This window comes from Acanthaster planci, linkage group LG06 (assembly GCF_054643075.1).
Source record: "Acanthaster planci isolate LZ-2023a linkage group LG06, COTS_SCS, whole genome shotgun sequence".
Classification (NCBI taxonomy): Eukaryota; Metazoa; Echinodermata; class Asteroidea; order Valvatida; family Acanthasteridae; genus Acanthaster; species Acanthaster planci.
The window spans coordinates 11122982-11137275 of record NC_141782.1 but is presented as its reverse complement, the minus strand read 5'-3'; the positions used below and the strand labels follow the sequence as shown (position 1 = coordinate 11137275).

Here is a 14294-nt window from a genome sequence, read left to right as displayed (position 1 = left end):
GTCGCACATCCAGTCAGTATCTGCAGAAAAACAAAAAAGACTAAAGCGCAAGTTTAAACATGAAACAACAAATATTTCAGACTAAATATTGAAAAATAAGCCATTAAACGAATGACTGACAAAACGCAGACAACAAATAACAGGACAAACGTGATCTGGCAAGGGCAGGGCCAATCACCTCCTGAGGGTAGCAAGAGCTACCCCTGCTACCCGCAACAATCATAAACTACTCAACTTGGACATCGGGCAGTCGCACATCCAGTCAGCCAGGCAGTCGCACATCCAGTCAGTATCTGCAGAAAAACAAAAAAGACTAAAGCGCAAGTTTAAACATAAAACAACAAATATTTCAGACTAAATATTGAAAAAATAAGCCATTAAACGAATGACTGACAAAACGCAGACAACAAATAACAGGACAAACGTGATCTGGCAAGGGCAGGGCCAATCACCTCCTGAGGGTAGCAAGAGCTACCCCTGCTACCCGCAACAATCATAAACTACTCAACTTGGACATCGGGCAGTCGCACATCCAGTCAGCCAGGCAGTCGCACATCCAGTCAGTATCTGCAGAAAAAGAAAAAAGACTAAAGCGCAAGTTTAAACATGAAACAACAAATATTTCAGACTAAATATTGAAAAATAAGCCATTAAACGAATGACTGACAAAACGCAGACAACAAATAACAGGACAAACGTGATCTGGCAAGGGCAGGGCCAATCACCTCCTGAGGGTAGCAAGAGCTACCCCTGCTACCCGCAACAATCCTAAACTACTCAACTTGGACATCGGGCAGTCGCACATCCAGTCAGCCAGGCAGTCGCACATCCAGTCAGTATCTGCAGAAAAAGAAAAAAGACTAAAGCGCAAGTTTAAACATGAAACAACAAATATTTCAGACTAAATATTGAAAAAATAAGCCATTAAACGAATGACTGACAAAACGCAGACAACAAATAACAGGACAAACGTGATCTGGCAAGGGCAGGGCCAATCACCTCCTGAGGGTAGCAAGAGCTACCCCTGCTACCCGCAACAATCATAAACTACTCAACTTGGACATCGGGCAGTCGCACATCCAGTCAGCCAGGCAGTCGCACATCCAGTCAGTATCTGCAGAAAAAGAAAAAAGACTAAAGCGCAAGTTTAAACATGAAAAAACAACAATTTTAGAGGAATTAAACATGAAAAAAACAACAATACCAGAGGAATTAAATTGCCAAAAAATAAGCACCTAATTAAACGAAGGACTCACAAAACGCAGACAACAGATAACAGGACAAACGTGATCTCGCAAGGGCAGGGCCGATCACTTCCTGAGGGTATCAAGAGCTACCCCTGCTACCCGGAACAAAAAAAAAAAAAAAAGATAAACTACTCAACTTAGTCATCGGGCAGTCGCACATCCAGTCAGCCAGGCAGTCGCACATCCAGTCAGTATCTGCAGAAAAACAAAAAAGACTAAAGCGCAAGTTTAAACATGAAACAACAAATATTTCAGACTAAATATTGAAAAAATAAGCCATTAAACGAATGACTGACAAAACGCAGACAACAAATAACAGGACAAACGTGATCTGGCAAGGGCAGGGCCAATCACCTCCTGAGGGTAGCAAGAGCTACCCCTGCTACCCGCAACAATCCTAAACTACTCAACTTGGACATCGGGCAGTCGCACATCCAGTCAGCCAGGCAGTCGCACATCCAGTCAGTATCTGCAGAAAAACAAAAAAGACTAAAGCGCAAGTTTAAACATGAAACAACAAATATTTCAGACTAAATATTGAAAAAATAAGCCATTAAACGAATGACTGACAAAACGCAGACAACAAATAACAGGACAAACGTGATCTGGCAAGGGCAGGGCCAATCACCTCCTGAGGGTAGCAAGAGCTACCCCTGCTACCCGCAACAATCATAAACTACTCAACTTGGACATCGGGCAGTCGCACATCCAGTCAGCCAGGCAGTCGCACATCCAGTCAGTATCTGCAGAAAAACAAAAAAGACTAAAGCGCAAGTTTAAACATGAAAAAAACAACAATTTTAGAGGAATTAAACATGAAAAAACAACAATACCAGAGGAATTAAATTGCCAAAAAATAAGCACCTAATTAAACGAAGGACTCACAAAACGCAGACAACAGATAACAGGACAAACGTGATCTCGCAAGGGCAGGGCCGATCACTTCCTGAGGGTATCAAGAGCTACCCCTGCTACCCGGAACAAAAAAAAAAAAAGATAAACTACTCAACTTAGTCATCGGGCAGTCGCACATCCAGTCAGCCAGGCAGTCGCACATCCAGTCAGTATCTGCAGAAAAAGAAAAAAGACTAAAGCGCAAGTTTAAACATGAAAAAACAACAATTTTAGAGGAATTAAACATGAAAAAAACAACAATACCAGAGGAATTAAATAGCCAAAAAATAAGCACCTAATTAAACGAAGGACTCACAAAACGCAGACAACAGATAACAGGACAAACATGATCTTGCAAGGGCAGGGCCAATCACTTCCTGAGGGTAGCAAGAGCTACCCCTGCTACCCGGAACAAAAAAAAAAAAAAGATAAACTACTCAACTTAGTCATCGGGCAGTCGCACATCCAGTCAGCCAGGCAGTCGCACATCCAGTCAGTATCTGCAGAAAAAGAAAAAAGACTAAAGCGCAAGTTTAAACATGAAAAAACAACAATTTTAGAGGAATTAAACATGAAAAAACAACAATACCAGAGGAATTAAATTGCCAAAAAATAAGCACCTAATTAAACGAAGGACTCACAAAACGCAGACAACAGATAACAGGACAAACGTGATCTCGCAAGGGCAGGGCCGATCACTTCCTGAGGGTATCAAGAGCTACCCCTGCTACCCGGAACAAAAAAAAAAAAAAAAGATAAACTACTCAACTTAGTCATCGGGCAGTCGCACATCCAGTCAGCCAGGCAGTCGCACATCCAGTCAGTATCTGCAGAAAAACAAAAAAGACTAAAGCGCAAGTTTAAACATGAAACAACAAATATTTCAGACTAAATATTGAAAAAATAAGCCATTAAACGAATGACTGACAAAACGCAGACAACAAATAACAGGACAAACGTGATCTGGCAAGGGCAGGGCCAATCACCTCCTGAGGGTAGCAAGAGCTACCCCTGCTACCCGCAACAATCATAAACTACTCAACTTGGACATCGGGCAGTCGCACATCCAGTCAGCCAGGCAGTCGCACATCCAGTCAGTATCTGCAGAAAAACAAAAAAGACTAAAGCGCAAGTTTAAACATGAAAAAACAATAATTTCAGACTAAATAGTGAATAAATAAGCAATTAAACGAATGAATCACAAAACGCAGACAACAAATAACAGGACAAACGTGATCTGGCAAGGGCAGGGCCAATCACCTCCTGAGGGTAGCAAGAGCTACCCCTGCTACCCGCAACAATCATAAACTACTCAACTTGGACATCGGGCAGTCGCACATCCAGTCAGCCAGGCAGTCGCACATCCAGTCAGTATCTGCAGAAAAAGAAAAAAGACTAAAGCGCAAGTTTAAACATGAAACAACAAATATTTCAGACTAAATATTGAAAAAATAAGCCATTAAACGAATGACTGACAAAACGCAGACAACAAATAACAGGACAAACGTGATCTGGCAAGGGCAGGGCCAATCACCTCCTGAGGGTAGCAAGAGCTACCCCTGCTACCCGCAACAATCATAAACTACTCAACTTGGACATCGGGCAGTCGCACATCCAGTCAGCCAGGCAGTCGCACATCCAGTCAGTATCTGCAGAAAAACAAAAAAAGACTAAAGCGCAAGTTTAAACATGAAAAAACAACAATTTTAGAGGAATTAAACATGAAAAAACAACAATACCAGAGGAATTAAATTGCCAAAAAATAAGCACCTAATTAAACGAAGGACTCACAAAACGCAGACAACAGATAACAGGACAAACGTGATCTCGCAAGGGCAGGGCCGATCACTTCCTGAGGGTATCAAGAGCTACCCCTGCTACCCGGAACAAAAAAAAAAAAAAAAAGATAAACTACTCAACTTAGTCATCGGGCAGTCGCACATCCAGTCAGCCAGGCAGTCGCACATCCAGTCAGTATCTGCAGAAAAACAAAAAAGACTAAAGCGCAAGTTTAAACATGAAACAACAAATATTTCAGACTAAATATTGAAAAAATAAGCCATTAAACGAATGACTGACAAATTGCAGACATCAAATAACAGGACAAACGTGATCTGGCAAGGGCAGGGCCAATCACCTCCTGAGGGTAGCAAGAGCTACCCCTGCTACCCGCAACAATCATAAACTACTCAACTTGGACATCGGGCAGTCGCACATCCAGTCAGCCAGGCAGTCGCACATCCAGTCAGTATCTGCAGAAAAAGAAAAAAGACTAAAGCGCAAGTTTAAACATGAAACAACAAATATTTCAGACTAAATATTGAAAAAATAAGCCATTAAACGAATGACTGACGAAACGCAGACAACAAATAACAGGACAAACGTGATCTGGCAAGGGCAGGGCCAATCACCTCCTAAGGGTAGCAAGAGCTACCCCTGCTACCCGCAACAATCCTAAACTACTCAACTTGGACATCGGGCAGTCGCACATCCAGTCAGCCAGGCAGTCCCACATCCAGTCAGAATCTGCAGAAAAAGAAAAAAGACTAAAGTGCAAAGATTGGCACACCTTACTGTAATAGTAATGACAGCAAGTTCCTCAATTTTTCCCTAAAAGCTGGAACATATTCTTAGAGTGACCATTTTTGTAAGACTTTCAGTGAAAGGTAATATGTTGTCGTTAACAGCTCACCCGCACGGAGTATCCATCTATACATACATTGGCAAGCCTCCAACATCACGACTAGCAGTATGCAGGTTAAAAGTCACGATTGCTGAGCCTGTTGAGTGTTGTTTTGTTTCAAATCCAATGGCACTTTCCGCTACTTGGGCTATTCGGGCCAACGTTTATCAGCATCACATTACAGAGTTAGGAAGAAGGTCCTGTTTTAGAGGAAACCGCAGTATCAGGAGAAAATATGGTGGAAACCTGACAGACGAGTATGGACTGGAAACCAAATGAACGGAAAGCCTGGTTAGCTAGCCTGCATTAAGAGGCACGCAGTTTTAACACAATGCACGGCAGGCCTGTACGTGATCATCTTTTTCAACGTGTTAATGCAGATACTTCAAATTTCGCGCATTGTGCCGCTCGACGACCACGTGATACTCAACGAAAAGACTCCCTCGGTGAATGGGAGTTACACACAATGTGAGAATGAAGATGTTGCGTAACACTCGGCGGACCACATTTCTACCATGCTCTTAACGTTTTGGCAGGAGCTTTGGAAATGGTTACGCAAATATTTTGCACATTATTCTGGCCATTTAAAAGGGATGCATTGGGGCCTGGTCGATTCGTTCATTGAAACATTAAAAAGAAAAAAGAAAATAAGACATCCCGAGGATAGGATTTAGTTAAGTGCATCACCTTCAATCTAACAATTTCTTAGATACAAATTGGCAGTTAACTTTTAGACTGCGAGTTATGTACGAGAGATGCGATGCCTCGGAGTTAGTCTCCTATACCTGCTTGATCGCCCGTTGGGGGGCTTTTTCCAGAGCAAATTTTCTCCCATAGAAAAGTTATTGCATGTTAATTTTTTTCATTGTTTTCTTTTGTTCTCCTTTTTCCTTTGCTGGGGTACGGACAGTTGTTAAGGAGGGAAGCATTTGGTTTCGACATTTACCGGACAGACGTAGGTTTATGGTTGGCTTTTTGTCTAGTCTGCAAAAAATTGTTATTTATGGTAGAGTAATAAGGAAGACCCAGGTGATGTGACTGCAGCCTTCTTGGAATCAAACAGCGGAAAGTGTTCCAGTATTTCATATGATTTGTTCTTCGGGACTGTGATGAGATAGTTGCCATTGAAAGCTCTGGTAGCCTCACATATTACCATCTTTCTTTGGGGGATAAGCAATTTGAGATAAAACTGTTGAATCTTCTCTAATAAAAATTCACACCCCCTCCCCTTGGGCGCACTAGCATACGCAGTACGGGTTGCCTTGTTGCTGAAAGTGGAGACGATCCTATCAGTGTTGGTTTCTTAGATGTTTAAATGACGGCTTCCCCACATACCAGAGGGTAGGACCTGGCTTCGTTGACATCCAAGTTTTCGTTCAAAGCTTCAGTACCCGTTACATTTTGCATATACCATCTAAGAATTTAGGATCCCCCATGCAAACTTTCTGCCCAAATAATACAAGTGGCCCTACCGTGATGATATGCTTTGTTTTTTAGGCCAGTAACTTTTTTTTTAGGATGACATGAAAATGCTACATGAAAGCAGCGTCGGAAGACAAAATAAAATTGAAATGAAAATGTTCCTTTTTTACATTCACCTAATTTATGTAGGTTCTGAGGATCAAATCACTTGGTGTATGCCTACTTTTAAACGTGACGCTTGCTGAATGCCTTTTTCCTCAAGAAAACTTACTCGGTCTTTGAAAAAATTCAAAGTGTAATTATTCAATAGAAATATATCATGAGTCGAGGAAAAAGAATTGTACTTTTCATGCAGTGTCTTTTTGGGATTTCACTATTCAAGGATCGGCGCGTTCCTGATTTTCTCCACGGGACGAAGCTCTTAAAATGTACTCCTGCAGTTTCTGTGGGCCAAGAAATTGTTTGTGAGAATTGGGTGGAAAATTAAAATTTAATTTGTCAACCTAAACCTAGTACTTAAATTTAAAACAGGATAAAATCTGAAGACCCAAACAACACATTGTTTTTGTTTGAGAGGCCTCAGGGACTTAGGTTGCCCGAAATGCATAGTGGCGCTCCGAACTTGGTTGATTTTACACTGTTTTCAACGGAGCTTGAATTAGTGCAGGTTGCACTATACCCCCATACGCGCCCATAGAAAACAGTGCAAAATCAGACCATAATAGCGCCGCTTGTTGACTCTCGGGAAGAGGTTAGGCTCCGTTCTTTTCACTGGAAATTCAAGATTATGGCCTGAAGACCATCATTTTCGTTTAAGTTGTATGGGGGTTAGCCACGAATTTTTTTTATTCGCCTTTCCCGAAATTTTATATCCGTGGTGCCACCGTCTGCAATCAAGTTATGCGCCCTCTATCTCTCCTGAATGCTACAGGGAGATGGGTTCAGTTTCTGTTAGATTTTGTACATAAACCGTTAGGCTTGGCCGGAGTACCAGAAAAGCGGCGAAGAATTCAGGAATTCAGCGAAACTTTTTAATTAAATGTGAGATGCACAGACTCGTTTGTGGAGAAAAAACTACATGTAACTTTTATCTGTCCGTTGCCTTAGCCTTTAAGCGCGCAATATGGACAGTCCCCTGTCCATCGCTGCTTTATGGTATTAATTGTACTGCATTTCTGCCTTTATGGTCGAAGCAGATTGATTACCTGCATTTTAACATGGAGCAGGGGGGGGGGGTTATAGCATGTTTAGGCCCCTACAGCTTGCCTAGCAATTAGCATATTCCATAAAGGAAGGAATCATGCCTAACCGAGCACAAACTCTGGCATGTCTGGGGCCAATTCAGATTGGGTCTAGGGACGGAAAGAGTTTCATATAACACCACATGACCTTCCTCAAGTTCCTGAAAGACTCCAAAATGGGCCACTCTGTAGGAACCCAAGGCTGTTTTCATCAGATTTTTTTCCAGAGGGCTTCAAATCTCATCAAGTTGAAGGCATAGTGGCTGCTTTATTTGGTCTCTCATGGATTTTGAAAGATTTGTGGAGGTAAATGGGGTTTAATTTACAAGACTTACTCAGCTTTCCAGAATCCCTGATCTATTTGTATGGTACGTGAATACTGAGAGCTTTCCAATAAACCTTTCTTCCAAACGCCTCTCTCGATATTCAGGTTACTGTCGATGCACAACAAGCTAATGAAACGCTACGAGAAAGAGTTGAAGACTAACACTACACACACAGAGACTATTGCAGCGTTAAACGTAAGCCAAACTAATCACCAATTTACAAGGGAAACAAAGGTCAGTGACCCAATTGCTTGCCACGCCTTTATGCCTAATCCTCATTGACTTTTCTCTCTGTAATTTGCTGAATGTAATGGCAGACGCCATCAGCTTAGTGAGTAGCCTGCCAAATCCAACAGATGAACTGCACAACTAAGATCTTACGATTACTCTTGAGATCAATGAAGTTCAAGAGAAATTAAATTGATCTCCTGCATATTTGGCACAGATAGGATTTGCGAGCAAGACAGAAATATGGCTGCTGTAACTGGCCCAAGCTTAAAGCCAAGGTTTCACCTGGGATTAAATTATCTGCCTGCCCCGTCCTAGAAAAAGGGCTACAAACTGCTGGTCCACCCCCAGCAAAAATGCAAGCACCGATACCTCTTGGTGTCGTCCGAGGCCATGTTTGCATCACACCCAGTGTTCTGCAAGCAAATACAAGCACTACAGCAGCAGTTTTCATTCAGTAGTCATCACGCCCACTTCACACTCTGTCACCAATTAAACTTCATCCATTTGATTCAGCATTCAATTTAAAGCTACTCAAAATTAGAGACTGGCTAATGGAACAAAAAAGTCCAGTGCTTGCCTTCGGCAGCTGACATGCGCTCTGAGCGGCTTCTTGTGGCTCAGCATATGCAGCAAGGTATGAGACAGAGAGAACCCCCCCCTGCTTTGTGTTGGTCATTGTCTCGCAGGAATCTGGGGAATTCCTTTCAGACATCGTGGGGGATGTGGTTAGTAACAGTAGTCTGGAATATGTACAGGGTTTGGACATGTTGGGGGGGAGGTACCCCTCGGTCTCATTTCTTGCTGGGTATATGGCTCAGTCTGTCAATAATTAACGTGTGGCAACCTCGGCTTCATTTCTGTTTTTTACTTTATCAGTTTGGGGGGTGTAGAATTTGAGCCAAAGCAGAAACTGCTTGCTTAACATTATTCTTGCCAGTCCTCAAAGTGGCTGGAGAGGTGACCAGATGTCTACCTATCCCTTCTCCCAAAATGAAATTGTGGTTAAATTGATTTTAAAATCAACTAATCAATGTGGCCATTCAAGTTTGTCTATATGATAAGTAATTCGGCTGATGTGTTTCGCTCTGCAATTTTCTATTTTGGGGGGGCAGCTTAGAATTCAACACTTGGAAAATCAGCTGCATCGCTCCAGAGAGCAAGTTCATCGTTTGGAGAAGTCACTGACCCCTAATGGTCGCAGGAGGCGGGCTGGGAGCCGCTCACATAGTGCCTCACCTTTCACAAATTCCCAAGGTCAGTGTGTGCTTTTGTATGAACATTGCTTCTTTACACCTTTGTTACACCAAACAGTACGGTGTTCCACTATAGAGCTGTGTTAAATTGTAATTATAAAATGAAGCCTGCTGGCCACGTCCATGATGGTGCACAGACCCTTTGCAAATGTGAAATCAAGTACATTTGTAGTATGACTGTATGCATGTCTGCTTCTGTAGCCCAAACCAGTGTGTCATCAATGCCAATATGCCAAAACCAACCTGGATTTAGTAATTATAATAATAAGTGTTTAATTATGCGCTGTGTATGCGCATGTTTGTTGCAGATGAATATTGCTGCGGCTTCTTCAAAGCATCAGACGTGTAGAAACCGCACTTATACTGTTCCTTCCACGTTTTATTTAGAGCATGTTGTTAATTTATTTGATGTTTTTTCAATAAAAATTGTTAGTTTTGTTCTATTAAAAATTGCATATGAAGTCCAAATGTCTGTGGTTCCATTGTCAGAGTTCCAACGTTTGAAGAAAGAAAGAGACCAGCTGGCTAAGGACAAGAAGAGACTCAAGAAGGAGTTACAGGGGCTGGATGAGGTAACAAAACTAATTCTGCCCACTGAAAGAGAAAAACAAACAAACTTCAGAAGCAATAAGAAATGTCAGACCTTCCCAGTAGCTTAGTAAGTTTCAATAAATGGTCACTTAAAAAACGATACTTCACTATGAAATTTCTCTGGGAAAAGAATACCTGGTTCTTTCCTGGCGTTGATTTTTTTAAATGATATTGAGGTTGTTGAACAAATTTGGATAAGCCCACATGTAAAGCACTGGTGGGTGGTATTTTGCGATCCTGGGTCCATCATTGTCACTCGGTTTCGTTTGATTTGGGATGGTAGGGGCTAAATGCAGTTAAGCACAGTACAAAAAGATTCTCTACACATCATATTGTGTTTTTTTCCCAGGGCTTCTTTGATGAAATTGAGGACCTGAAATACGCCCTGCAGCAGTCGGCCAAGCTGAACAAGGAATACGAGAAGGCACTCCGACGAACCTGCAAACAGTTTGGTGTTCCGTACCCAATGAGCAGTGATGACGTCAGAGTGGCATCTCCACACACAAGAGCCAGGCCGAGATGACAATCCTGATTCTAGATTGGATTTTAGGTAGACAGAGGGTTGACTCGGACTGTGTCTGCTCACAGTATGGTGCTATTTAAGGACAAGGAATAGCTCCTTGGCTATGCTGCCTGGTTAGGGGTGAAAGCATTGAAATAAATTGCATCATCTTGTTGGAAATTGAAGCATTCCCAATGAAATCCATCATTCCTCACTAACACTGCGAACTGACAAGTCTTTGATCAGGAATTTGCTAGAGCTCCTACATTGTCACACTTGGAGGATCAATTCATACCCGTCGGCGACAAATCGAATTAAGAAAAATCTGCCCGGGTGTTCTGAGCTATGTTAACGGTACCACCTTCCTGCTCACTTGGGTAATATAAGTACCGGACGACAGCATCCGAACGAAGTTCTTCCCGTTTGCTTGATCTCGGCGGAGCGGTCAGCTTTTCCTTCACGTGGTCTAACTTGACGGCTTCCGCAGGTGCTTATAAGCTTGGGCAAACGTTCGACCCATTCCACGTTACGCACGTCGACGTTAAACATTTCTTGCGCGTACTGATGTCCAAATAAACGCTCGGCTAACGTTCTGTTCAATCTTTCGACGATGCCCAGTGACTTATGAACGCCGGATTCACCAACTTGCACCTGGACGCCTTTTTTAACGGACGTCTTTTAAACTCACCTTCAAATTCCGATCCCGAATGCACCATTAAAAATTTAGGTGAAGTTATAGTTGACCTTTAGTAAATCCGTTTTATGGCTTCTAACGCTTGATGAGCCGTTTTACTGGTCAAAGGTTCTGCTTCTTTGAATCCCGATCCGACGTACACTGGGGTCAAATCGTATTTGTAAGTTTTGCCCCTATGACCTTTTGGAACTCGATCCCAAGATAGGTATAGCACGTCCGTCTGGTGGGCGTAATTTGGTGCGACCGATTCTTTTTGCAACGTCATTGGCCTGGGTACGTATCCAGGGGTAGGTAGATAAATTTGCCAAAGGCTTGCTTTTTTAACCAAGCTCGTATAACCGATTTGTCCACACCCGTCTTTTGATGCAACTGCTCAACGGCGCTTTCTCCTCGCCAATAGCCTCGGGGACTATAAAATAACTTTGAGAATTCCTCCTCCTTTCCTTTATCCAAGTTTTAAAAATAAACTTAACCATATAAGCCAAAAAACTGACCAACGTAGTTCCTCCCAAAATCGTACCCGGCACTGTCAAGTTGGCTTTCAAGTTGGATCTAGACGGAGCATCGGACGACATTTATTAATTAAAAAAATTAAAAACTGGTGCAACCAGACTATAAAAGCCCAGTTTTTCTGCAACTTTGTACTCCTTCTTTAATGCTTAAAACTTTAAACATTCCTAATTGGTTAAATGCACCGAAAAGTGTACTCTAGAAACTTAAAACTATTCATGTTTTCTGTTCGACAACTGAGGGCGCTGTAGCCATGATATCGTCTTGGGAAGACTTAGTTCAGTGCATAGGTTTTTCCGTTCAAATTGTGAACCCAAATATTTTTTTTCAGAAAACATTTAAAAAAAATGATGCTTGCCTGCTGCTTTGTACATGAATTCGTAAAGAAGACGAAGTTTACTCCAGCAAAATCTCCAAAAGTGCAGCACTTAGTGTACACAAACCAATGCATCATTGAGGCTTTTTTCCTGAGATGTCGTTAATACTTTTCTCATGAACACGGAACTACTCATTGGCATAGTAACCAACAAGACAGCACGATACCCTTTGAAATCGTGAAATTCCAAATTAGGCCAACTTAGACACAAGTGTGCATCTTAGAGGTTGGTATAAAAACAAATCGATTGCAAGTACCTTTTATATCAAAAACAAACATTGGAAATTATTTTTGAATAGAAATTAATGAACATAAGACAATTCACTACATATCTCCGTTCCAAACAAAAATGAGAAAGCGGAGACAAGGGACTCAAAAAGTGGGAAGACAACATCAAACAAAAAAGCAAACCTTGAAGACAATAAAATATGACAAAAAATTTATTTCTTATAAAATGAATGTCGTTCGATACCACCTTTTACACTGTTTACTGATACTCTAAAACCGTTCCGGACAGAAAGCTCACCTGAAGAACATTCCCGCTTAATTGTCTTCGTTGAAAATACGAAAGAGGAATGATATAAAATGTAATAATATTTTAATACTTAAATGAAAAAGAAGGGCAACTATACGTCAAAATAATTTACCAGTAACAATACTGACTTAATATTAATTCATGGTGGAACAAAACGACGATACAACCAAACATTTATTGTCTGTTATTAATTCTAAAATCCAATGGAAGACAGAGGACGTAAGATAAATTGGTTTTCATGGTAAAGCGAGAGAAAAATAAAGATAAACTGAGGATTTTCTCAGAAGCCTTCAAAATGGTGGAAGGCCTTTCAAAATAGCGTCAAAGGTGTCCTTTGGATTTGTTGCCCTCAGTGTAAAAACTGACAAAAAAACGACGCCAAATAACGTTCAAGATATCAACCAATGGTGCGTTTGGAAGCAGGTAGGCGGATTTGTTTCATGTCAGTGTTTTCTTTAGAATATTAGAGTGGTCAGCGATATAAAGACACGAAAAGCAAACAAACAAACCAACAATGCGTAATTAAATTGTCAGAAAAGGATGTCCAAACATTGAAACCTTTGATCGCCTTCCTCCCATCTTCAAAAGCTGAATACATGGCAGTTCTCGATAAAATGGGCACATTTCCAAAGCAGGTTGGTTTTATTAAACGACCATGATTATCGCAAAAACCTCAGACACGCAATCCTCTTATGACGTGAGCAATTCACCCATTACACTAATGGCAGGAAAGAGAGTGCTGAGTGCTAATTGCGACATAATTGGACAGCTTCTTCCATTAAAAGATAATTACAGGTATGGTACTGCTTCAGGCTCTTTATACAAGTGGAATTTTAGATCACGACTATTTTTTTAAAAAAAAATCTCGCTGGGACGGCTTGTGTCAAAAATCTGGCTGTGCATCGGGCGGATGTATATGCTTGATAATATTTTCATATTCGTATATAAGCTGAGCTCATTTTATATAGTTTATCTAAAGCATGGTTTTTGGACCGGCCTCACTTACAATGCCCCATATCATAACGCACTTGCCTACGCGACCCGACAATTTTCAACAGACTTCGTTGGCAAATCCTTGCAAATGATCGGAGAAGGAAAGAACCCGAGTTGGAGACGGATGAAACTTCATTTCGTAACTTTCATTTTCATTTAAGTTTCTTCAATTTTTGTGGTTTTAGAGCCGAAATAGCTAAGGAACAGCTTAATCTACTAGCCACTCTCTGTGAGTCGAATAGCGGAGATATTCCCATTTTCAACTTAACAGGATTTACACAAACTTTCTCAAAGAATAAACTCTCCAAACCGGGCGCGGGGATCTGTTTTTGGGGAAGGGGTTTAAAGTAAGTCATAATATTAATTTACATGTTCTTGTTTTTACCCTCTTTCCTTTTTTGGCCATTGGGTTTCATTATGCTGCAACTCCTTTTAGTAATCTTCCTCTGGTTTTACAAGTTTCCTTTTTTCCACGAGATTTTTCCAGGCATTTTAAATACCATACAATGCTTGGGAAAAAAACAAAACACAACAAAACAAAGGGGATACGGGTTAAGTAATTCTTTTATACACGTACGTAAAAGCTGTGCAAGACACGCAAAAATTCTTTCTTCTTGGACAAAAAATACATGAAAACAGACATAAAAGATGTTTGGATTTATGCAGAAAATTGACTGAACATTGAGGTAGAAGTTACTTAGAAATAACCCGAAGGTAAGCGTTTGTCTGGTTTGGGCGAAAAAACAAGAAATGACGTCCTCTTGTCTGATCACAGTGCACTCATCTTCTCTCACTA

The 14294-nt window shown here is 41.2% G+C and overlaps 1 protein-coding gene across 1 annotated transcript; it reads left to right on the top strand.

Annotated features, from left to right (window-relative positions):
* Positions 1 to 7725: 7725 nt before the first annotated feature.
* On the top strand, positions 7726 to 10524 carry LOC110987846 (centrosomal protein of 290 kDa-like). Its single transcript, XM_022250956.2, has 5 exons — positions 7726 to 7793; positions 7918 to 8008; positions 9157 to 9298; positions 9787 to 9869; positions 10238 to 10524. The coding sequence occupies exons 2-5, from the start codon at positions 7928 to 7930 to the stop codon at positions 10409 to 10411; spliced, it is 480 nt and encodes a 159-aa protein (XP_022106648.2). The 5' UTR covers positions 7726 to 7793; positions 7918 to 7927; the 3' UTR covers positions 10412 to 10524.
* The last annotated feature ends 3770 nt before the right edge of the window (positions 10525 to 14294 follow it).

Bases quoted from the DNA above. Each gene is read 5' to 3' on its own strand.
- LOC110987846 (XM_022250956.2), top strand. From the start codon at position 7,928: ATGCACAACAAGCTAATGAAACGCTACGAGAAAGAGTTGAAGACTAAC. The intron at 9,299-9,786 runs GTCAGTGTGTGC...TTCCATTGTCAG, and splicing joins ACCTTTCACAAATTCCCAAG to AGTTCCAACGTTTGAAGAAA. The intron at 9,870-10,237 runs GTAACAAAACTA...TTTTTTTCCCAG, and splicing joins AGTTACAGGGGCTGGATGAG to GGCTTCTTTGATGAAATTGA.